At 42.0% G+C, this 23,262-nt stretch overlaps 1 protein-coding gene across 1 annotated transcript in view; it reads left to right on the forward strand.

Moving 5' to 3' along the window:
• LONRF2 (LON peptidase N-terminal domain and ring finger 2) overlaps nucleotides 1–23,262 on the forward strand; it is a 50,256-nt gene that overhangs the window by 20,134 nt on the left and 6,860 nt on the right. Inside the window, exons 2-9 of the mRNA XM_073352092.2 lie at nucleotides 7,020–7,138; nucleotides 8,181–8,303; nucleotides 12,406–12,549; nucleotides 13,335–13,557; nucleotides 17,436–17,535; nucleotides 17,921–18,035; nucleotides 19,697–19,818; nucleotides 20,749–20,907. Of these exons, the coding sequence (XP_073208193.1) occupies nucleotides 7,020–7,138; nucleotides 8,181–8,303; nucleotides 12,406–12,549; nucleotides 13,335–13,557; nucleotides 17,436–17,535; nucleotides 17,921–18,035; nucleotides 19,697–19,818; nucleotides 20,749–20,907 (1,105 nt within the window). The remainder of the gene's footprint in view (nucleotides 1–7,019; nucleotides 7,139–8,180; nucleotides 8,304–12,405; nucleotides 12,550–13,334; nucleotides 13,558–17,435; nucleotides 17,536–17,920; nucleotides 18,036–19,696; nucleotides 19,819–20,748; nucleotides 20,908–23,262) is intronic.

Consider the following 23,262-nt stretch of genomic DNA (forward strand, 5'->3'; position numbering starts at 1 on the left):
AGGATACAGACTAACACGGCTGCTACTCTGAAACCTAGTAGTACCTAGAGGCCACAATGGGAATCAGGGTCCCATCATGGTAGGCACTGTACAAATGTACAAAGAAACCACCCTCCCTGTCCAGAAGTGTAAATTGAGAACTGAAAACATAGGGGGAAACTGGGTTTCCACACGCACAATTCCTAGAGTGAGCAATATACTTCCAATAGAAGTGCTGGGTGATTAGGAATTTGATAGGGGAGGGGGAAATCTAAGCAAATCTAAGTCTACCCCAGAATGCTTTTGAATCTCTCTGATGCTGGCTTTCTTTTTATTTAAAGGGGTGGGGGGAGAAACACTGTTCAAAGTTCATTCTAGAATCTTTGAGGGTAAGACTGCAGACATTATGTGTAAACTATGTAGCTGAGCTAACGCAGGACTACTTCCTTCCTCATTAGATTTATAGGTGTAATCTCAAAGTAAGGGGAGGAAACTAGTCAATCCCTCTTGATATGTCAGATTTTCTTCTGGGCAGAATTTAGAATCTCTTATACTGTTTCTTGGCTAATTATCTCAGTGATTAGCAAGATTTAGTGGTGATGGCAGTGCAGTTTTAAATATACATCATCTGCTACCTGGAAGCAGATTAATTTTCTATTAATTGACGTAGAAAAAGCACGCTGAGTGTCCAAATTATATTGATTAGGAGGTATTTTTAATGTAGGTTGTAAGTCTGAGTTGTATTGTTTTACTTACTTTTCTGTGAAGTTCTAGTTGGAATTCTAAACTGTGATGAGAATGGTGATGCAACATGCATTTATCTTTTGAGGAGAGATTTTTAAAATAAAAACCACTCCACTGGCTCATGGATAAAATGTTTTGTATATTGTTGCCTTTTGCCAACCAACTGCTAAGTATGCTGAACCAGGTATGTGTAATGTATCAGTTCTTCAAGTGTGTGTCTGTGTTCCAATTCTAGTGTGTGTGAGTCCCATGCACTAGAGATCACCATCTTTTGATCAGTAGTAATTCTTTCTGCCAAATCTGTTCATTTGTGCCATCAAGCCTGCATGAAGTGTCAAGCAGATCTGAGATAAAAAGGATCAGGACCCCAGACATTCTTATACAGTTCCAGGTTGTCTTTGACAGCTTGGAGTCCTCAGGCAAACAGTAGGCAATTATGGAGACTTTGAAATAGACCTGTTTCCTAAGCTGAAATTTTGAACATGTGGGTTAATTATGTTGTTTTGATTGGATGTGTAACTCCATTTAGCATTGGGAGGAGGGCTTGAAGAAACTGCTTCTAATATATCAGGGAGAAATGGTAGCTAAGCAGGATTGAGAATTTTAGAAACTTTAAATATTTTTCCTTTCCGAGCAACACATGGCTTGGCTGACACCTAATACATGTCAAGGTTCCTTCCCCACTCTGAACTCTAGGGTACAGATGTGGGGACCTGCATGAAAACCTCCTAAGCTTACTTTTACCAGCTTAGGTTAAAACTTTCTCAAGGTACAAATTAATTTTACCCTTTGCCCTTGGATTTCCACTGCCACCACCAAACTTTATCTGGGTTCCTGAAAAAACTGAGTTTGGACACGTCTTTCCCGCAAAAATCCTCCCAACCCTTGCACCCCACTTCCTGGGGAAGGTTTGGTAAAAATCCTCACCAGTTTGCATAGGTAACCACAGACCCAAACCCTTGGATCTTAGAACAATGAAAAAGTATCCAGTTTCCTTACAAGAAGATTTTTTAATAGAAGTAAAAAGAAAAGAATCACCTCTGTAAAATCAGGATGGTGAATACCTTACAGGGTAATCAGATTCAAAACATAAAGAATCCCTCTAGGCAAAACCTTAAGTTACAAAAAGAGACACACAGACAGGAATATTCATTCTATTCAGCACAGCTATTTTTTCAGCCATTTAAAGAAATCATAATCTAACACATACCTAGCTAGATTACTTACTAAGTTCTAAGACTCCATTCCTGTTCTGTCTCCAGCAAAAGTATCACACAGACAGACACAGACCCTTTGTTTTTCTCCCTCCTCCCAGCTTTTGAAAGTATCTTGTCTCCTCATTGGTCATTTTGGTCAGGTGCCAGCGAGGTTACCTTTAGCTTCTAAACCCTTTACAGGTGAGAGGATTTTTCCTCTGGGCAGGAAAGATTTTAAAGGGGTTTACCCTTCCCTTTATATTTATGACATACCTGGAAAAACTATTTACTGCAAGCATTCTTGGCAGAATAAGTTTAATCATCCTGAATGTACACAATGTGTGTACAGGTCCTATCTTTAGTATTTGCAGTCAGCTGTCTCTATGCCAGGGCACTCTGAGGAATTCTGCATGCTGTGTCAATGTTCTAACCCACGTACAGTGTAACACTTTTTGGTGTGAATGCTGGCACACGTGTACTCAAAACTTGCTTTTTACTCACTTTTTATGTGCGTAAAAATCATTCTGATGAATGCCTGCAAATTGAACTCAAAGGGGATGTGAGCAGAGCTGAAGCTAATTCATTAATAAACTCAGGTGGGCGCTCTCATGGAATACTTTAACTGAACAACTTGATACTATTGTTCAAGCGTGAACAGGATGCCATCAGACCCTTGGGGTAGAAATTTTAGTGATCTCGGAAACGGTGTAAAAGTCAGTTTAAAAATAAACCAGAGAAATATCAAATGTTTAAGTTTAAATATGGCCATTTGGCCAACTGTAGAAAGCGGGGCTGGATAGTTGAGAGCTTTGAAAGAAAGACTCTTATGTTTGCTTGTGTTAAAGTGTGAGTGTGGTGTGGTTTTTAGTTTTGTTTTTTTAAACTTAGATTGAATCATTTACTGTTCAGCATCTTGGAACCCATTAATTCCACATTTGTTGAGCCGAGTGTGTAACTTTGTGTCTAATTTTCCCTTATAAATGAGTGTAGGAGGAGGTTGCAATCACTTGGAGTTAAGGTACTTTATAGATATGTAATAATCCACCTGGATTCTCTAAATTTGAGTTTAAACTCTAGCTCTGAGGAGTGACTCTCTTGTTTTTGTTTCCCTCCTCCCTCCCCTACCCAGAACTGTTATTCTACAACACTAAATTAAAGCGGATAAAGTGAGTTCAGTAGCAGTGTATACCATAATGACACTAAACTGGGAGGAGAGGTAGATACACTGGAGGGTAGAGATAGGATACAGAGGGACCTAGACAAATTAGAGGATTGGGCCAAAAGAAATCTGATGAGGTTCAACAAGGACAAGTGCAGAGTCCTGCACTTCGGACGGAAGAATCCCATGCACCGCTACAGACTAGGGACCGAATGGCTAGGCAGCAGTTCTGCAGAAAAGGACCTAGGGGTTACAGTGGACGAGAAGCTGGATATGAGTCAACAGTGTGCCCTTGTTGCCAAGAAGGCCAATGGCGTTTTGGGATGTATAAGTAGGGGCATTGCCAGCAGATCAAGGGACGTGATCATTCCCCTCTATTCGACATTGGTGAGGCCTCATCTGGAGTACTGTGTCCAGTTTTGGGCCCCACACTTCAAGAAGGATGTGGATAAATTGGAGAGAGTCCAGCGAAGGGCAACAAAAATGATTAGGGGACTGGAACACATGAGTTATGAGGAGAGGCTGAGGGAACTGGGATTGTTTAGTCTGCAGAAGAGAAGAATGAGGGGGGATTTGATAGCTGCTTTCAACTACCTGAAAGGGGGTTCCAAAGAGGATGGATCTAGACTGTTCTCGGTGGTAGCAGATGACAGAACAAGGAGTAATGATCTCAAGTTGCAGTGGGGGAGGTTTAGGTTCGATATTAGGAAAAACTTTTTCGCTAGAAGGGTGGTGAAGCACTGGAATGCATTACCTAGGGAGGTGGTGGAATCTCCTTCCTTTGAAGCTTTTAAGGATGATTTAGTTGGGGATTGGTCCTGCTTTGAGCAGGGGGTTGGACTAGATGACCTCCTGGGGTCCCTTCCAACCCTATTATTCTATGATAATATATCTTCCTGGTGACAGTTAGATCTGGATATGATCCAGCATGAATTACTTTAACCTGTCTATTATTCTTGAATTGTATAGTTAGTAAATTTAAACTCTCAATGCAGTATGCTGTGCGAGAATGATAACAGATTACAAATTTAAGTAGTTCAGTCTAAGATTTGTGCACAGGTGAGCTCATTTGGAGTTGTGCATACACAACTCCAATTGCTTAGTCTTGGGTCTTGCTGCTTGACTAATCTTTCTGGAGAAAATTGTTTTTCTTCAATCTATATTCTTGGTAAATTTTGCTTTAGTAGTTTTGGAAAGTCTTATTTCTGATCGACCTAACATTTATAGACCATTACTCATAAGATTGGCCATGCCTCCCATTTCAGAGTAACAGGAAGGTAGGAATCCTGAAGTAGCTTGTCATACTTGTCACGGTCTTCCTTGATCTAACTCTCGACTTTTGTACTACTTCTGGAGGAAAAAGACCAGCCCTTTCTCCTTTCATATATTTTCATGTCCTCGTGTTCTTGGCTGTTTGGGAATTTGCTGTTGAATTCAACCTTCCCTGAACTGCTGTGTTCCAGAATTACTGCTTTCCTTTAATTAAAAGGGGAAAAATGCTCTTGTGATTCTGCAGACAAGCTTATAACTGAACTGTGATGCAGTGTAGTCTACCTGAACCTATAGAGGGTTTGAAACAATAGCTCTGAATTCTTGACTGATACTGAAACTTAGAGATAATTTATGACATTAGCAGAAACATCAAGCCAACTTGCCTAACCCACAATCCCAAACTGCTTTCCACACCTCCCCAAACCCCAACTGCTTGTTCTATCACCAGAACCTCTAGCTTCACCGCTGACCGCTTCTGCCGCATGATTACACTGCTAATATGGAAATCCGCTGCATATGAGCACTGATTTAATATCAAAATACGACAGCAGCTGTTCCGATTGTATTTTTATACTTAATCCTCAGTTTCTAGTGTACTGGTATAGCGTGTGACAGAATTGTAGAAATTTGCTGTAGAACTTAAGTCCAGTTTGTCATGGAAGGAGGTGTACAGGCATTTTGAAAGTTCATATCTGGTATATTATGTGAGTTGTAAAAGTTTATCAACTGCACACCTATATGCTACTTTTGTTGTACAGGGCAATATCTCTATCAAGAACATGCCCTTTGTTTCTGCTAAACATAGATAATTTCTACGTAACTATGCATTAAGGATGCTCTCAAAGAAATGAAACATGAGCACTGAACAGTCTCCATGCTTGGGTTCAAGTGCACTGCAGAGTTATAGGAGCTACATAAGTTGTCTTCCCTGTTTCTTCACACCCCATTTTTCTACAAGGCATTTGAAGTTGGGCAGCCATGGACACGAACCTCCTTACAATCTGTGTGTTTAGATGATCACAGAAATTGAAATGTGCCTGGCTAATTACCTACAGTCTTAAATGGCTATGGAACTTTAAATGGGGAGCCAGGAAACATGTATAAAATAAAGATAAGATTAAAAAAAAGGGTAAGGAAGTGGGATAAGGGCTAAAACAAATACAAGCCATATTGTGAATGGGTATGAAATGGGTATGAAATGGAGTGGTTTTTAAAATTTGAGGTTGAGTAAGGAAAGTGCTGTGCAGAGCTTTAGTGTGAGGGTGAAGAGTTCAAACATTCTGTGGAAGATACAGGTATGTGCTAGCTCAGAGCTGTAGGACTAAGCATCTTAAACCCTATATACCCAAGTCTTTAGGGAACTTGGGGGCGGGGGAGGGGAAGCCATGATGTTGAAGTGGCTTACAATCTATAGTGCATCAGGTTCATGAATGAATTGCCACCAGAGTATACAAGGCTTAAGATGTCAGCGAGCTAAAAGACTTTTATCATAGACTCGTATCTACTTTACGTGGAGGTTACAGAGGATGGGAGGGACATAGCCTGGTGGTAAACAGGATCATAAAGTTTGGGGTGCCTTTACTCTATGCATTTTATACTTTTCAGTGAATGTGTGCAGTGTTTATTTAGATTTAAGTTTTTCCACATATTGCCCCAGAAGTGTGCTTGGCACTTCTGATGTTAGGTCTCTTTCCCCAGGGAACAGGTAATCAAAGCATACAACAGAATTGTGAAAAGTCAGAGGATGTTGTTTGCTACGTATTCATAATTCGGCTTGGCAGGATTCACTTTCAGTCAATAAATGTTGGTAAACGTGGATTTCAGCTGAGCCACTGAAATTGATTGGGGGGCGGCGGAATCAGTGGGAAGCCTGTGGGGTTCGGGTGGCACCAGCCCTGGGGCAGCACAGGGAGCCCTCTCCAGCTCTGCTGTCACAGGAGCAAGCAGGTTCATGACAGTGGGGTTGCAGAGGGTTCCGTCTGCTGCCGCAGGCTTGGTGACACCGGATCCCTGTAGGCACAAGATGCAGGGAAGACTTGCAGTCCTGGCCTGGCATCACAACCCCTTACCTTCCCCAGCCAGGACTGCGAGGAGGAGTCGTCCCAGGCCCTGGAGGAGGCCACCCCACTGCAGAATGGCTGTTGGCTAGGAACAGAGCCATTTGGCAGCGGGGTGGTGGCCTCCAGGGCCAGGACTCATCCTGGGTGGGGGGGAAGAGAAGGTCTCTGCTCCTCTGATGTCAATGGGCCCCACTGTTGGTGCTGGGAACCCCCCCACAGCCCCAACCTGACCCCCCCAGCACCTGTGAAAAATAGAAATAATTAAAAATAGGAGAAAATATCTTAAATAAGAATCAGTATTGATTGTCATAATTAGAAAAAAAAAATCAAATTCTGCCAGCCCTATTCATAAGCTCTCTTAAGAGTCTGGCCGTGAACTTTATATATGTGAGAATAATTGATTAGTGACACGCTGAGAAAGGAATATACATAGCTTACAGGAAGAAAAGAAGGAATTTTCTGTTTCTAATAGGTAAGCATACAAATAAAATGCTTCATTGCAATAGCATTTTTTGGGGATAACTCAAGTTCAGGCTAGGATATTATGTTTTGCACGTGATTATTCTTCACTTCGTGGAGTTCTTAACCTTCTCTTTTTTTGTTTTCCAGCTCCCTGCAAATGTTCGTTAATAGCACAACGAGCAGAACTGTGGATAACCATGAAAAACTATCAACAGGCTCTCCATGATGCAGAGGCACTCTGCCAAAACAAACCCCTCTGGCCCAAGGTACGGTACACTCAAGCTTCAAAGACAGAAATATGTATCAGGGTCTCTCTGTGTGGTGAGGACAGAACTTTTTCAGGTCGCTTTTGGAAGGCTATTTTGGCAACCAATAGGGCTAGAAACTTGAATGAAAGCTTAAATTCTACATAAAACAACGAGGTCTGTGGTGGAAACTTAAATCTGTGCTAGTGCATGGAATTGCTTTGGCATGTACGTCCATTGGTCCTTCATGCTAAGGTCCACTGATCTGTTAAAATGGGTACGTTGGCATGCTTGGGGACAGAACCAGACCTGTCAGTCACTGGCAGTAGGGGAATGCTCCGCCTCCTGAAATTCCCTCCAGTGGCTCAATCAGCCCTCCACGCTGCAGTGCTTTTCTGAGGAAAATGCTGGGTTTATTTCAAATTTTTTAAAACTAAAATTTGGTTCAACAATGTATCTAATTCTCAGACGTGACCCAGGGCTGCACTTTTTTGGGAGGAGGGAGAAGGCGGTTACACACTGTGGAAAGAAATACAAGTTATATGGTAAATTTGAAGCAGTCCATGAAGTACATCAGGGGAAAAACTAATGCCTCTTTGCAAGTGATAGGTAGAACAAGTGCAGCATCAGAAGCCACCCACTCTTGGCTCAGATCTATCTGCAGGTCTCCCAACTATCCCTTTCTGGAGTTGAACCCCCTGACTGGTGCCAGACTCTCTGTCCAGAAGTAAAATGATTACAATTAAAAGGATTATTGGTTTGCTCAAATGCAATCACTTGACATTATCCAGAGGGTCTGTGGAGCTGTGCAAGAATTTCAGGAACAGCTGTGTTCCATTCCTGGTCTCTACAACCCATGGAAAGGCCACAACAGGAATGGAAGCATCCATTTTGTTCTTTTAGATCAGAGCATTGCAACCCACTCCCCATCCTATTTCTAACTTCTGCTCCATTTGAAAGAATGCAGTATGTCTTGAGAAAATAAAAGCAGTGTTCATTGGTCTTGTGTTACAGTCAGTCACTTTGGAAATGTCAGTTTCACATACCTTTTGTTTGCATGCAGGGTCATTATGTGAAAGCACAAGTTCTTTCTGGATTGGGAAGGACTGAGGAAGCACTGAAGGAGTTTCTTTATTGTGTTGCCTTAAATCCTGAATGGAGCTTAATGAAGAAAGAAGCCCAAAAGGTACAGTAACTACATCATGGCACTCTTTTTTTTGTATGCAGGTCTGTTGTGCCCTTCAGCCAAGGAAAATCTTTGGATTCAGATACATTCCATGTTAATAAAAAACCCCACACATTTTGGCACAATATCAAATAAAACCTTAGTGCATCTGCCATGGGAGAGACTTCTGCCTTCTTGATCACCTTCTTGTCCTGCTTGTAGGTGAGTTTTACTAAACTGTGTGCCTTACCACTGTCCTGTGGAAGCAAGCTGCAGAAGTGAGGTCTAACCTCATAGGCTGAGTGAAGTGAGGTCTAACCTCATAGGCTGAGTGAAGTGAGGTCTAACCTCAACTTAATGGTGTCCGTCTAATAGAATAATTACTTCCAGAATTTCAGGAAACAGTCTAGGTTATCAGTGGGCACAGGCCTAATTTTTGTTGGTGCAAATCAGAACACCGGAAAAGCAGGATACACAGGAAAATCAGGGCTCCCAGAGTCACCCATGCCGCAGGCAGAGAAATCAGAAGCGGCAGCATAACTTGCTGTGTGGGGAGAGAGTCTGTAGCCTGGACTCTTATAAGAGAGTTTTATACAGTATATTATAGGGGGTAGCAGGAACCTGAGGGGGAGGGAGTTGAGTTGAGTGAGGAGGAAGGGCACAGACCCTGGCATGGGGAAATGGGGATAGTCATATGGAGGGACCTGTGTGGGACAGAGGGACACAGCCTCTGCCATGAAGGAGAGGTGGGGGTGTTTCAGGGAGTTCCTAAAAGAGAGGGCATTGTGTGGGTGGCAGAGCCAGGGAGAATGAGTGGATGCAACGGCCCTGGTGTGTTCAGTGAGTTCATCTGCAGATTGTGTGATCCCCCTCCCACCCACCATCCCAGCTCTTCAAGTGTCCTCTGCATTTCCCACTCGTGGGAATGCCCCAACTGGTGTCTCCTGAATGGCAGAACTCTAACTAGCGGATTGGAGCACTCATTTGCCTCTCCTGCTGTCCCTCAAACCTCTGTGAACATGGAATTGGGGTGCAGATATAAAAGGGGTGTGGCACTCCAGCCATCTCAGTTCTTTCCAACTGTGGCCTGCTGAATGGATCAGGAAGTGCTCCTGGATTTGCACCTTGCTAGCTAGTTAATAATTTTATAGTTAGAATTAGTTAATTTTAGCATTAGTTTATGTTGTAAATCTTTTGGTTTCAGGATTCTTTGCCAAACAAAAAAATAAAAAGCCCAGTTTTAAAAGATGTCATGCCCGGCAATGTATCTAGCATTCAGTGCACATGCCTGGCATGCTTAGGTGAGGCACATTCACCTTCAGAATGCTCGACTTGCTTGAATTTTACAAATGAGCTGAAAAGGAGAGACAGAACAGACTTAAGATAATTTATGGATAAGGAAGCCTAACCGTCCAGAACCAAGAGAGTACAAGATTTGAACAAGTCTCCTAGACTAGTGTCCACTCTAAGCAAGTCTGGGGGAAAGGACAAAACCTCCACCTCAGTACCTGGTACTAAAGGAGCCAATGAGTTAAAACTACTGTGGTGTTGGCCTCTGTTTCTAGAGCCAATCCATGACAAAAGAACACAGCTGTGTCATGGTGAGCATGAGCTCTGGGTTCTCACTGTTGTCAGTCTCTATGCAAAGAGCCAATCCTCGAGAGAGAGACCATTTGGCCAGAGGGTCTTCCAGGAACTGATCCTGGGTACAAGAGCTCGGGAACCAATGAGGGGGGTAGACTAGGATGATGCAATAACCTGTACTGACATGGCACCTCAACAACTAGTAGTTATGGCACAGATTCATCTATGAAATCCTGCTCTGGTTCCATTACCTGCTTAATTGAGTTATCAGACACTTTGTTGTAACAGATGCAATTAAATACTTGTCTGGGGAAGAGTTGAAGACCAGATCTCTCCTCTGCTCCCACCGTTTAAGACCCTCTTCTAGGCCTCTAAGAAAGGGTTGGTTGGTTTGTGTGTGTGCGCGTGCACTCCCCCATCCTCTCATGCTCTCCTTTATTCAGCCAAGGAGAGTGCTGTCTTCAGTTGCATCTGAAATGAGAAAGGGCTTGGCTAAGAGAAGATATGAATTGGATGGCCGATCTAGAGACAAGTTTTTCCCACCAGAACCGAATGTGGGCCTTTGGCCTGACTGGCAAATTCCTCCTGGGGTTCTGTGCTCTTACTGGCCATCTTCTTAACCTTATCAAGATGTTTCTATGTATAAAAATAGACCTTTGCCAGTTTGGTACCAAGGAAACCTTCTATTATCAGATCCGAAAAGAACAGATCCGAGGGTGGGTCTAAGTCCTGATAGGTGTCCTACAGAGGTAAGAGATTTGTTACCAGAAGAGGAAGAATTAGTGAAGATACAAGAATAGGATCCAGACTCTGAAAGGATACCTTCTCCAGAGGAGAATGTCAGACACTTTAGCATCATCACCATCAGAGGGCGAGGTGGTGCTCTGTGAATTGGTGGATTGCATGTGAGACATCAAAAAGTTTTAGTTTCTGTATGTTATCTCTAATTTCTATAATTCCTCCTCTTTCCCTTCAGGATTGATTTAAAGCTCTGTATTTAAGACACATTTTCATATTTCAGTAAGACCATATCACTGGAAATTTCTTCATTTCATGGTAGGAGAGGACCTACTATGTTTCAGTACATAGTCATCATCTTTGGCTCATCTAGAGGTCCAAGGCTGTTTATGAAATGCCTATCGGTAATGGCAGCATAACTGAGAAAATGGGATTTATGTATATCCTTACCTAGACAGCTGGATAGTTAGTGTCCATTGAGGGAAGAAATCCTGTTACATGTGGATCAAATGTTCGGCAAAAAGTAAATCTAGGATTATGCATAAATTGGGAAAAGCTATTCCTAAATCCAACAACCCAAAAGATGCCTTTCATAGGGGCCATATTAGACTCAAGTGTAACAAAGTCTTTCTTCCAGAAGAAAGGTTTATTAAAATAATGTTGTCTATACATCTTCTGCAGTCCCCACAATGGTCAATCCTATTCTCTTCCCCCAGTTACTGGGTCTCTTAGCATCAATCATGTCAGTTACCCATACTCTCGTCTTCAGATGAGACCTGCAGCACTGGCTAGGAAAAATTACAAACTTGTCTTACACAATGTTTATTGTACATCAGCGTTAACTTCTATGGTAGAATTACTAATGTGGTGGATGTGTTCTAAATGTAATGAAGGTTATACCTTTCAGTCTGTCTTGCCGTCAGTAATACCTACCTCTGATGCATCTATGGTGGATTGGGTGGTGCCCATTTAAACAAAAATCTACTGTTCAGAGTTCACTGGTCACCAATGGAAAAGAATCTACATATCAGTATCTTAAAACTGAGAGCAGTCAGGTTGGCTCTCAAGTCATTTCTGTCTCAGGTCAAACACAGGGTATGCCAGATCATGACAGACAATAGGACAGTGTTTGTATTATCTGAAGAAATGAAGGGAGGCTCATTCCCTACAATTGTGCATACAGGCAAGGTGTCTGGGATTGGTCTAGAATAAGATGATCACCCAATAACAATTCATGTATCGGGGGGAACAAAATACCCATGTAGATCACCTGAGCAGGTCAACTACTCAAATGCATAAGTAGAATCTAGATTTGATGCAAATTTGGTATGGCTGTTCTGTAGTCCTTATTCAATTAGGATTCCATGGTCCCCACCGTCCTTCATCAGAGTACTACCGTCTTGTGTGTGGGAATATGCTGAGGGCACCTGAAGAAGAAATGAAAGTTATTTACCTGTAACCAGCATAGTCACACTCCCTGCCTGTTTTTCCCCACTGCCTCGGAGTCCGCCTTACAAAGGGCTTGGCACATGGGGAAGGAACTGAGGCAGCTGGATTGCCATGTCCCTTTTTCACCCTCTCCCTGGAACATTCAGTGTTCACTGAGGGGTGGTTTGGGGAAGGCATGTGAGTGCTCCAAGAGCTACTGCTAGCTAGCGTTCTAACCGTGCAGGCTACATCTGTGACTATGCAGAGTACATCTTGAAGAACGCTGGTTACATGTAAGTAACCTTCATTTAGACTATACATATGTTTGTTTCTGTAACACCAGCTCAAAAAAAATTTTTTTCTCATTTACTAGATAATGTGTGAGATGTTTTTCCCAGCCTTCGAAAACGTGCATGACAGCCTCACTGCACCTTTCTCTAGTCGGACAAGGTTGAAACCTGCATTTTTAAGCAACTTAAATGCTGTTGAAGATGGTTCTGCTGCTGGGTGCTCTGAGGTAAAGAATAAAATATTCAAAATGTATTAACACCAAAAGTAATTTTGAAGCATCTTGTAATATCTGATCTACCTGACTTGAATTGTTGCATATGTTTCTATACAAGCTTAGTTATTACTAATGCATCTTTTCTCCTCTCAGATTTTAGGGAGGGAATCTGGCTTTAGTGCAATATTATAAAAAGGTGGAAGGAAGTGTGAATTGTATTTAGATCTCTCATTTCTGAGGGTATGTGTACACAATAAAGAAAAATCCGTGGCTGGCCCAGGCCAGCTGACTCAGGCTTGCGGGACATGGGCTGTGGGGCTGTTTCATTGCTGTGTAGACTTCCGAGCTCGGGTCCAAACCTGGAAATAGTCCTACAGTCCGAGCCTGAGTCGAATGGCACAGGCCAGCCGTGGGTTTTTCTTGTCTATGTAGACATACTCTGAGACTACCTAATATAATTAGATTGGGGTACCACTTTCTAAGAGAGCCAAATAGCGGTTTTTGTATGGTGTGATGTTTTAAATAACATTTTATTTTTGTTAGTCTGTGTGCGCTTTGAGAATGCACAATTACAATATGTCAGGAGAGGTGGTTAGAAAAGAATGAGAATTGTAATGAGAGAAATAGCCCTCTATTTCTGAAGCAATTGGAGCAAGTATCTCTTATTAGTATTGGCTCAGATCAGTTACCAGGTTGCCCCCATAACATTACTATCTTATCATTTCTATGGATAGAATTAGTGCAGAAAATGAGGAAACAGAATCTGCCTGACTTTCATGCAGTTTTTCTCTTTTCAGGATACTGTATTCAAATTAACAAAAGCCCTGTCCCAAGAGTCCGATGTTCTTCGAAGCACTAGTTCTTCTCTCTCTCACAATGTACTGGATTTGCATTTTGAAGACCATAAGTCATTGGGAACAATCCTCTCCAGCTTACCTGTTGCACGTTTAAAAAGAAAGCTATCCAGTGACTTGAGGGATTTACAAAGCTTGGATGTCCTAAATAAGATTCCTAAAAAAGGTCTGTCCTGTTGTGGGGTTTTTTGTTTGTTTGTTTGGGGAGGTGCCGGGAGGGTGTTGGGTTATGGCACTATATTTTAAAATAGATGAGAAAATAACAGTTCTTTGTTACTGTTTGTAGGTAAAACTCAGAGGGGGGAGGGGGGTACTCAGACCTGGTCTACACTAGGAATTTACTTCAGTATAGTTATGTCTCTTGGGGTGTGAAAAATCCACACCCTGAGAGACATAGCAATAATGACCTAGCCCCCAGCGTAGACTGTGCTAGGTTGATGGAAGAATTCAACCTAGCCACCGCCTCTCAGGCAGGTGGATTACCTATGCGGACAGAAGAATCCCTCCTGTCAATGTAGGTAGGGTCTACACTGAAGCGGTGCAGCTGTGTTGCTGTTGCATTTTAAGTGTAGACATACCCTCAGTGTCACAGCTAAATACAAGCTAGAATAGATGGTTTAGGGCAAGTCTTCACTTAAAACGCTGCATCGGCACAGCTCTCTCATCTGTGTAGTTAATCCACCTTCTCGAGAGGCCATAGCTATGTCGGCAGGAGAAGCGCTCCCGCTGATACAGCGTTGTCTACACAGGGCGTTAAGTCAGTATAACTTGGTCATTCAGGGCGATGGATTTTTCACACCCCTGAGCAACGTAGTTTTACCGATTATAGGTCTGTAGTCTAGACCAGACCTTAGTACAAGTAGCTAACACACATTCTAAGAGACCATTCAATTTGAAGTGGCCCATTAACACCCCTGCAGTCATAGGACAAAAATGGGGAGATAGTGGGTTACAAATTGTTGTAATAAACTAGAAATCCTGTCTCTTTATTAAGACCATAATTTTTAGTGCCTAGCAAAGTTATGAATTTAAGCTCCCAGGTTCATCTTTGGAGGGTGTTGTGCAGGTTTCTTTTGAGGATGAGTGCTGATAGGTCAGATATAGAGTGATTGCTTTGTGAAAAGTGTTCACCCAGAGGTGATATGGTGGGGATTTTTGAGTTGTTTTTTTCCTTTTGTCTTTTTTTTTTTTTTTTTTTTTTTTTTGGTGAGAGTTCACTCAAGATCATAGTGGAGAGCTTGCTTCTGGTGATGAGCGTGGTGAGGTGGGGGAGTTCAGGAAAGATTTCTTTCAGGATGTGGTTCTCATTGGCTATGGGTTGCAATTGTTTGATACCCCATGTGGGTTCTAGTGTGGGGTGGTAAGTGACAAGTAGGCGTGTGTGGTCAGAGGGCTACATGGCTACAACACGACTTCAGACAACTCGTCATTCTTGTTTGTTGCTATGAGCAGAGTTGAAAGCCTTGTCTAAACATCAATAATATTGTTCCAGAGAAGTCTTGATTCATCTGAAAAGAAAAGGAGTACTTGTGGCACCTTGGAGACTAACCAATTTATTTGAGCATAAGCTTTCGTGAGCTACAGCTCACTTCATCGGATGCATACTGTGGAAAATACAGAAGATGTTTTTATATACACAAACCATGAAAAAATGGGTGTTTATCACTACAGAAGGTTTTCTCTCCCCCCACCCCACTGTCCTGCTGGTAATAGCTTATGTAAAGTGGGGTGGGGGGAGAGAAAACCTTCTGTAGTGATAAACACCCATTTTTTCATGGTTTGTGTGTATAAAAACATCTTCTGTATTTTCCACAGTATGCATCCGATGAAGTGAGCTGTAGCTCACGAAAGCTCATGCTCAAATAAATTGGTTAGTCTCTAAGGTGCCACAAGTACTCCTTTTCTTTTTGTGAATACAGACTAACACGGCTGTTACTCTGATTCGTCTAAGGAATACATACTTCTCTTCTCCAAATGCTGCCTTTCTGATGCTTCATCCATTAATAGCTTATCTATTGTACTGCTGGTGAAAGGAGTGCTGTAGTAGTTAGGCCTCTGAGGTATAGCTAAACTTCAGCGTCTCTTTACATGAAATAGAGGCACAGTAAGCCCAATGGAGGAAGCTAATTTGCATCAAAATCAGTCATATGTTAATATCTATTTTTCCCAGAAAACAAAGAATCCATTTAAAAGAGAAGTACCCCTATCCATTCTGCCATTTAATACATCTGCTTACATAGATATTTCAAACTTTTTTTAACAAAGATCTCGGGTTTAGCAGTGTGAAGGAATGCTAGAAGGCAGTAATGTACTGTATAATGAAATAATTAATTAATGTTTTTTTTAAATCTCCACTGTATTACCATTCATTGTTTCACCAAATTTTGAGGGTTAGAAATCTGACTTCTGCCTTGAAATTTACACACAACGTACCACTGTCTGTTTTCCACCTCTCTGCTCAAAACCCATTTCTTCCAGATAATAGAAATGGTCCACCTCCCTGCTGTGATAGGAAAACTCCTACAGAGTGGCCTGTGAACTGCAAACCCACCCAATCACTGGGGTGGGAAATCTAACCTTCCCCTATCTTCACAGTAAGGGATTTAGAGCCATTTCACACTTTTAACTGTCAGTTTAAGGTTTACACAAGATGTGATGCCATGTTATTGTCTGCTGAATAGCCCGTTTAGGGTCCTGCTATTGGTCAGGGACCCCACACTCAAGATATAGGTTAAAGATTAAACATTTTCTATGAAAACCACTAATGTATCATCCACAAGACCTCAACGCCCTTCCCCTGTACTTGATACATGCCAGAAGGTTGTGTACAGGTTGTCCTATAACAAATTGTAGTGTTGTAATTTGCATGCAAGGGGACAAACTTAATTTTTCATGTGACATCTAGTTAGACTCCTCCACCAGAGGGTTAGGAGGCAGAGATGCCAATGGTATGAGAACTTTTGCTTAGTATTTCTAGACTTTCTGCTGCTTAGGCTTTTTGAACTACAGTGTTAAAATCCTCAGACAAAGATGCTGATCCTGCAGTGAGTTGTGCACAGATGAAGGAATCTGCCTGCAGAGATCTTATTGCAGGGTCAGACCTTGTAAGTGCCAGTAACCATTATGGAACTTATACTGCTACAGAGCTTCTAGGTCCAAACTGGTAGAAATCTTGTCTACAGGGAGACAAGACTTGTCCACGCGGTTTTGAGTTATTTGTAAGTTTCTCAAGACCCAAGAATTTAGGAGTCTGCAGATTTGGGGGACTTAGGCTGAACCTGTGAATTTAGTAAGGTCTCTTAGTCCAGCTGTTCTGGCTTCAGCACTTAAAGGCTCAGCCTGCTTGGTTTAGTCAGAGCTTAATGCTCTGGGCTGTGCTTTAAGTTTAAAATTCTTGAAAATCAGGAATTCGGCTATACAGAACTTGCCAACAAAGCAGGCTATGCTAGAAGTTCGTTAACGCTCTTCACTCTTTTATAAACAGTGCCTGCCCTTGAGAACGCTAAACATTACTGCAACAGCAAAGTTCTCCGATTCAAATGTGTTAGCAAATTAATCTCCAGCCTTCCCAAAAAAAACCTTTAAATGCAATAGTCCTGATTTCAGAGGGAGAAGGGGGTGTTAAAAAACAAACCTGGAGTTCTTAAATTTAGCTTGTTTTGGGGGTGGGGTGGTTTGGGTTGGGTTTTTGTGGCTTTTTTGTGGTGGGTTTTTTGTTTGTTTGAAACATGAAAAACTCTTGAAAAATTAAAATCTATTTCAAAGTCTGAAGGGTTTTTTGTCTTGTCTCAAACTTTGGCTCTCCAACAGAAAAAGCTTTTACCCTCTCAGAAAAGTTACCCTCTGGCAGGAGGTCCATGTGTAATATTTTAAGTGGAGAGGAGTTTTTTGGGGGGGGAGTTTGTGTTCATAGAGAACAGATATAAAAACTGGGTTCATCATAGGAAACTAGCATGGGGTCACTACTCTGATTCCATAATATGTGTACATACATAGTGCCTGCTTTACCTGAATGTTTGACATAGAGCTGTCCTTCTCGCTTAGATGGAGATACTGTACTTGAAAACTCAGACACCCCTGCATTACGTGAGATATCAGCAGTCCTTGTGGATGCATCTGACTTCGAGTGTTCCCTCTGCATGAGGTATGACTGCGTAGAGCTGAGAGTCTTCCTAAACTTTAGACCAAATATATTTGGTTTTGAGGAAAGGGTTGTACTGGAAGCTATTCTAACATGAACTAAAGGTTTTGTTTCATCTTTGCAAAAATGTAATAAATGTTAACATCAGTGGAGATGCTGAAATTATTTTTGCAACATGTCAATGTAATGGATTTACTTTAAAAATGAAATCCCTTTTACGTCCTAGGATAGAGACTAAATAATAAAAATGTCTCACAAGATTGACATGCAGGGCAGGAAATAGCTTTTCAAATGATAAGCTTAGTGACACATTGCTATCTGTATTGTTTGTGTGTGGGATGGAAATTCTAAAGAACCAATTTTATTTTGTCCCAACTGTCTGGTTTAGGTTATTCTATGAGCCTGTTACCACTCCCTGTGGACATACATTTTGTCTCAAATGCCTTGAGCGTTGCCTTGACCATAACCCATATTGCCCGCTCTGCAAAGAAAAGCTCTCTGAAGTAAGTTTGTATTTGTGAGGGGGTTTTTTAGAAGCTTTTATTAAGATCTTAGCATATTGTGCAAAATCTCTTTGCATACATACAGCTGAACACTATAGGGCCAACATAGTAGTCTTGTTGTGCTCTGCACAGACATAGTCTGAATACTAACACTAGTATTTATTAAGCTGTATTAATAATCTGGAGCAGGCCGGAGGGAAGGGAAGTACTGACCAAAATTGTTCGTACAGTATTACTTTCTCACATTGAAATGAGGCGTTTTAGTTTTTGCGTGAACAGTCTCTAACAAAGACTGTGAAAATGCTGAAGAGGCCGTACTGTCATTGCAGTCAGTATCTCTACTGATACTGGGTTGGTGAACAAAGCACGCTTCTGGCCATTCTGGTGTAGAGAATGTATGCTCAGCTGCGGGAAATCTGATTCCCAAATATTTAGACTCCTCAGGTGGCAATAACTTGGTAGCTTGAGTCAAAAGGTATTATCTCCTTTACACTAAGTAAAGAGGACTAGAGGTGGGCAAAAATGTTTTGTGTTTGTTTTTTTGATGCGGGCGGGGAGGGGGTGGGAACAGGAACAGAAACAGAAAATAGTTTGCAGAAAAATGCTGATTTGCATTGATCAAAACATTTCACAAACTCCTGTGTGTTTCAGTTAGTTGTTTCAGTCAAAATTGGGGAGGGCAGGAGGGTTAAGGGTCAAAAGAAATTCAGACATGTCAAATCAGCTTTGTTTCACCACTTCTGAAAGCTAAACATTTTGTTTTTGTTTGTTAGATTCACAAAACTGGAAGTGGTGGTGAACCACTTACACCCTTTAGCCCAGTTAAAGCACACACCCCTCCCCCTTCTCTCCTGCTGAAGCTGTAACACTTTGGATACATGATTAAATATTCATTGGAGCAGGGACTGGAACCTGAATGTTGCCTGCCCTCCCAGGTGAGGCCTTAATCACCAGGCAATAGTCATTCTCATTCGCTCACTCTCTCTCTGGTCCGCTGAATACTTAAACACTTTACACAGAGTGGAATAGCTTCAACAGGAGAGACTGAGAATACTCTCTAACCCTGGTGGTTGGGACACTCACCTGGGAGTGGTGGAGACCCCGGCTTCAAGTCCCTGTTCTAGAATGGGGATTTGAACCTGGGTTTTCCACATCCTGGGTCAGTGCTTTCTTTAACAGCTAGGTAATAAGGGACTATCACTATCCAAAATGTTTTTTCTTTAGATGACCTGATACAAGTTTTTCCCAACTCTTTTGATATGCTGAACCAAACCTGAAATATTCTGGAATTTTCGAGTCAAACTGAATTGTTTTCAACACTTTGGAACTACCAGCGAATTGCAAGTCAGTTATTCTCACAGCTCTGAAGAGTACCCTTTTTTTTTATTGTTATGTTGTAGATCCTATGATAAATTTGTCCTTCTGGAAGTTTATGGGCACTGAAGTGAATAGTGTGTCCACTCTTGTATCACAGAGATAATCTCAATTTTTTGAAAGAGTGAGAAAAGAAGGGGGGTTAGAACAACTTTACATCAGGAAGCTGCTGCATTAATTGTTTTGTCACTATTTGCGAACCATCTTGAGCTATCTTGCTCTTGGAATGGAGGCTGGACATAACTGATTAAATATTGGTACTTAAGCTTTAACTCTCTTCTCTATAGTTTTTGGCAAGCAGAACTTATAAAAAGACAGTCCTTACAGAAGAACTAATAGTTCGTTACTTGCCAGAAGAGTTATCAGAAAGAAAGAAAATTTATGAAGAAGAAATGAAGGAATTATCAAAGTAAGTTGTTTTTCTGTTGTATCTAAATGTTGTAAACTTTTATTTTGATGTAGATTACTGAAGAAAACTTTAATTTATTTATGAAAGTAGGTTTCAAAGGCTCACTTAATCTATTCCAGTGTTGGCATGTTTGTAGTCGATAGTAATCAAGGAAAAGTAGGCTTGGATGTGAGAGGTGCACAACATCAGAGGAAAATATTAATTTTATTTGGCAATAAATTTTAGTGGATTTATTTCTGTGAATAAAAAACCCATAATTTAAAACTAATTAAAACATCTTCCCCAACAGTAGGAAGTGGGGGATTGGGAGTAAAAGAAGCGTAAAATGTAAGCAGGTATGCTTCTACACATCCTTATAAGTAGATGTATTGGCTGCTTTATCCATGATTACTTGTACTTGCCATATAGCTGAATTTAAAAAATCACAACAGAAAAATGAAAGTGTGTTACAAAACTAGAGGCTGAAAGTTAACTCTGTCCTTGAGTCCCCATTTCCACTGAATTCCTACAAACACTCCACGTCACTTTGGAATATAAGGATTGCTTTCCAGCTATGTTTAAAGTATATGTAGTATGCAGTAATATATCTTTTTTAAAATTACAGATAAAAGCTGTAAAAGACTCAGTGATGTGCAAATTAGATGCTTTTTTCCATGCACATGCGTGAGAATGCGATTGCATTTTCCAAACTTTTTCTATTAAAACCGAAGAATGGAGGTATTAGTACCTAGAGTGCATTAATAGCAGGGAGAGCCCTTGGTGCTCTGGTGCCTGTGAAAGCAACAAATTTTTGTTGACCAAGACCTTATTTTACGAGAAACAAGTCTGAGAAACCGTTCTAGTCAAACCACAACTATGAGGTTTTGTGCTGAATAAATACAGTATGCGTGAGGAGACTGACTGACTGTTCTCATATTTGCATTTTTGCAGTTTGAATGAAGATGTTCCCATCTTCGTGTGTACCATGGCCTTCCCTACCATCCCTTGCCCACTTCATGTCTTTGAACCTCGGTATCGGCTAATGATAAGAAGATGCATGGAAACTGGTACCAAACAATTCGGCATGTGCTTAGCTGATGAACTAAAAGGGTATGGAATCTTGCTGAGAAAATCCCTGTCGTAAGACTTTTGGAAGCCAGTGGAAAACCATAGTACTCTTGGTCTTGCACAACCAGTTGGATCCTTTTTAGGTTTCATGCTAGCAGATACAAATGTTACTAAGTGTTTTGTTGCCAGGTTTTTATATAATCTGTAAACATCCCGTTTTTACTGAAGTTTCTGATATCTCAATGTTAGACCCAGAAAGTTGACTTATGCTCTAGTTATCCATCCAACCTCCTTTACGTATTCCTGGAAAGTGTTTCATTGTGGATATGCTTTGGAATAGTTATGTTACATTTAACTAGAAAATAGTAACATGTCAAAAGACTGGAGTGCATATGACATCTATTTCCTATTATGTTATGTATGAACGGTTTGGGGTCAGTTGTACCACAGAGAGCCTATTATGACAGTTTCTGATCCACGGTTTGGTTCCCAGTATAGGCTGTTGACTAAGTCAAGGTGAGGGTTGCTCTTCTGTCTGTCTGCTCTGTAAGGGTATGTCTACACAGGGATGATAAACCCATGGCTGGCCTGGGTCAGCTGACTCAGGCTGTGGGGAGTGGGCTCTGGGGCTGAAAAATCGCTCTGTAGATGTTCAGGACTGGGACCATCAGAGAGTGGGGTCCCAGAGCTCAGGCTCCAGCCCCAGCCTGAAGTCTACACAGCAATTTTTAGCCCATGAGCCTGAGTCAGCTGACCTAGACCAGCCACAGCCGTGCCATCGGTCTTTTATCCCTGTGTAGATTTACCCTGAAACATCTTCCTGTCTCCTAAGCTTTGGGTTCAGATCAGACTTTTATGAATACCCTGGGTTAATAAAGCTGGACCATACAGTAGGTGTTTGAAGTGGAAAATTAGGCTTTTTGAATGAGAATTACATGCTTGGTGGATGAGGATGCTGGATCTGAGCTTTCATTTGTAGGAACTGAAGAATCCTAAAGAGGTCATGGATGTCCTAATTCCCTTGATGGCATGGTGTAGCTGCAAACATGTACAGTGGAATCTTACAGTGAAGTGCTGATCCCTTTGAAAGAGGGAGGAAGTGGAGAATAACTGGATTCTCTGCTCTGCCCTTAGAGCATGCAGAACAGAGTTAGTTTCCAAAACCCTCCACCTTTTGGGGGCTTGGCTTTATTAGTAATTCGGAAATAACAGTGTAAACCTCAACTTAAGCTGCTTCTCAAGTGTAGCTGTTCTTAAGGTTTCTCTGTAAGACCACCTCTGGCTTAATTTTTTCTGGCACAGACACTCCCATCACCTTGATATTAGGAAGCTTACTGAAGCACTTACCTCCTGACTTGTGCAGTGCCTGGCACAACGTGGTCTTGATCTTGGTCAGTGTCCCTCGTACTACAAATAATGTATTCACACTGGAGCTACTGGACGCACCTTCCGTCATGACTCAGCAGTAATTACCCTGAATTTTAATGCAGGATTTTAGCTCCAGTTGCCTTCTTCTAAAAGGGTGCAGTGTGTAACCCAGTTACATGGAGTTTCTTTAGAACAGGAGAGGACTTTCCTGACAAAATACCTCTTCCTGGTTGCTCTTCCAGTTGCAGGTGGCCCTGGCAGTTGGTGGGTGGGGAGTCTCTGGTTGGTGTCTCTCTCGCAGCAGAGACCAGCTGTAGTAATATCAGCAGCTAAGGATTCCTCTCCCCTGTTCTCTCTCTGCTTTCCCCTGTAAGTTCCCTGTAAGGCAACTTCTTTCCCCTCTCCTCCTCCTCCTCCTCCACACCCAATCAGAAATAAGGAGAGAGGGAGAGGAGTAGTAATCCCCTCAGAGTGCATCACTTACTATCTACATGGTGGTTGATAACTTACTACTAATCATTTTAGAGTGCATTAGAACTTGCTTACAGTGGTGTGTTAATTAACTTCAACGTCTTGTGCCAAGGTTGTTTTTGCTGAAATGTCCCACCATTGTCTCCACTATTGGAGCTGAACCAGTGGTAGCAGCAATGGGAAAATTTATCAGAGGCCTAAATGGAGTAAAAGCAGTAAAAGACATTCACTTCACTTGCACAGCTTCAGCATATTCTCTAGGCCAGTGGTTCCCAAACTTGTTCCGCCACTTGTGCAGGGAAAGCCCCTGGCACGCCGCAGGTTGCATCCACAGGTTCAGCCAATCGCGGCTCCCAGTGGCTGTGGTTCACTGCTTCTGGCCAATGGGAGCCGCTGGAAGCAGCGGCCAGTACGTCCCTTGGCCCACGCCACTTTCAGCAGCTCCCATTGGCCTGGAGCAGCAAACCGCAGCCACTGGGAGCCGCGATCGGCCGAACCTACGGAAGCAGCAGGTAAACAAACCGTCCCAGCCCGCCAGGGGCTTTCCCTACACAAGCG

The sequence above is a fragment of the Lepidochelys kempii genome, chromosome 1, assembly GCF_965140285.1.
Source record: "Lepidochelys kempii isolate rLepKem1 chromosome 1, rLepKem1.hap1, whole genome shotgun sequence".
In the NCBI taxonomy this organism is placed as follows: domain Eukaryota; kingdom Metazoa; phylum Chordata; order Testudines; family Cheloniidae; genus Lepidochelys; species Lepidochelys kempii.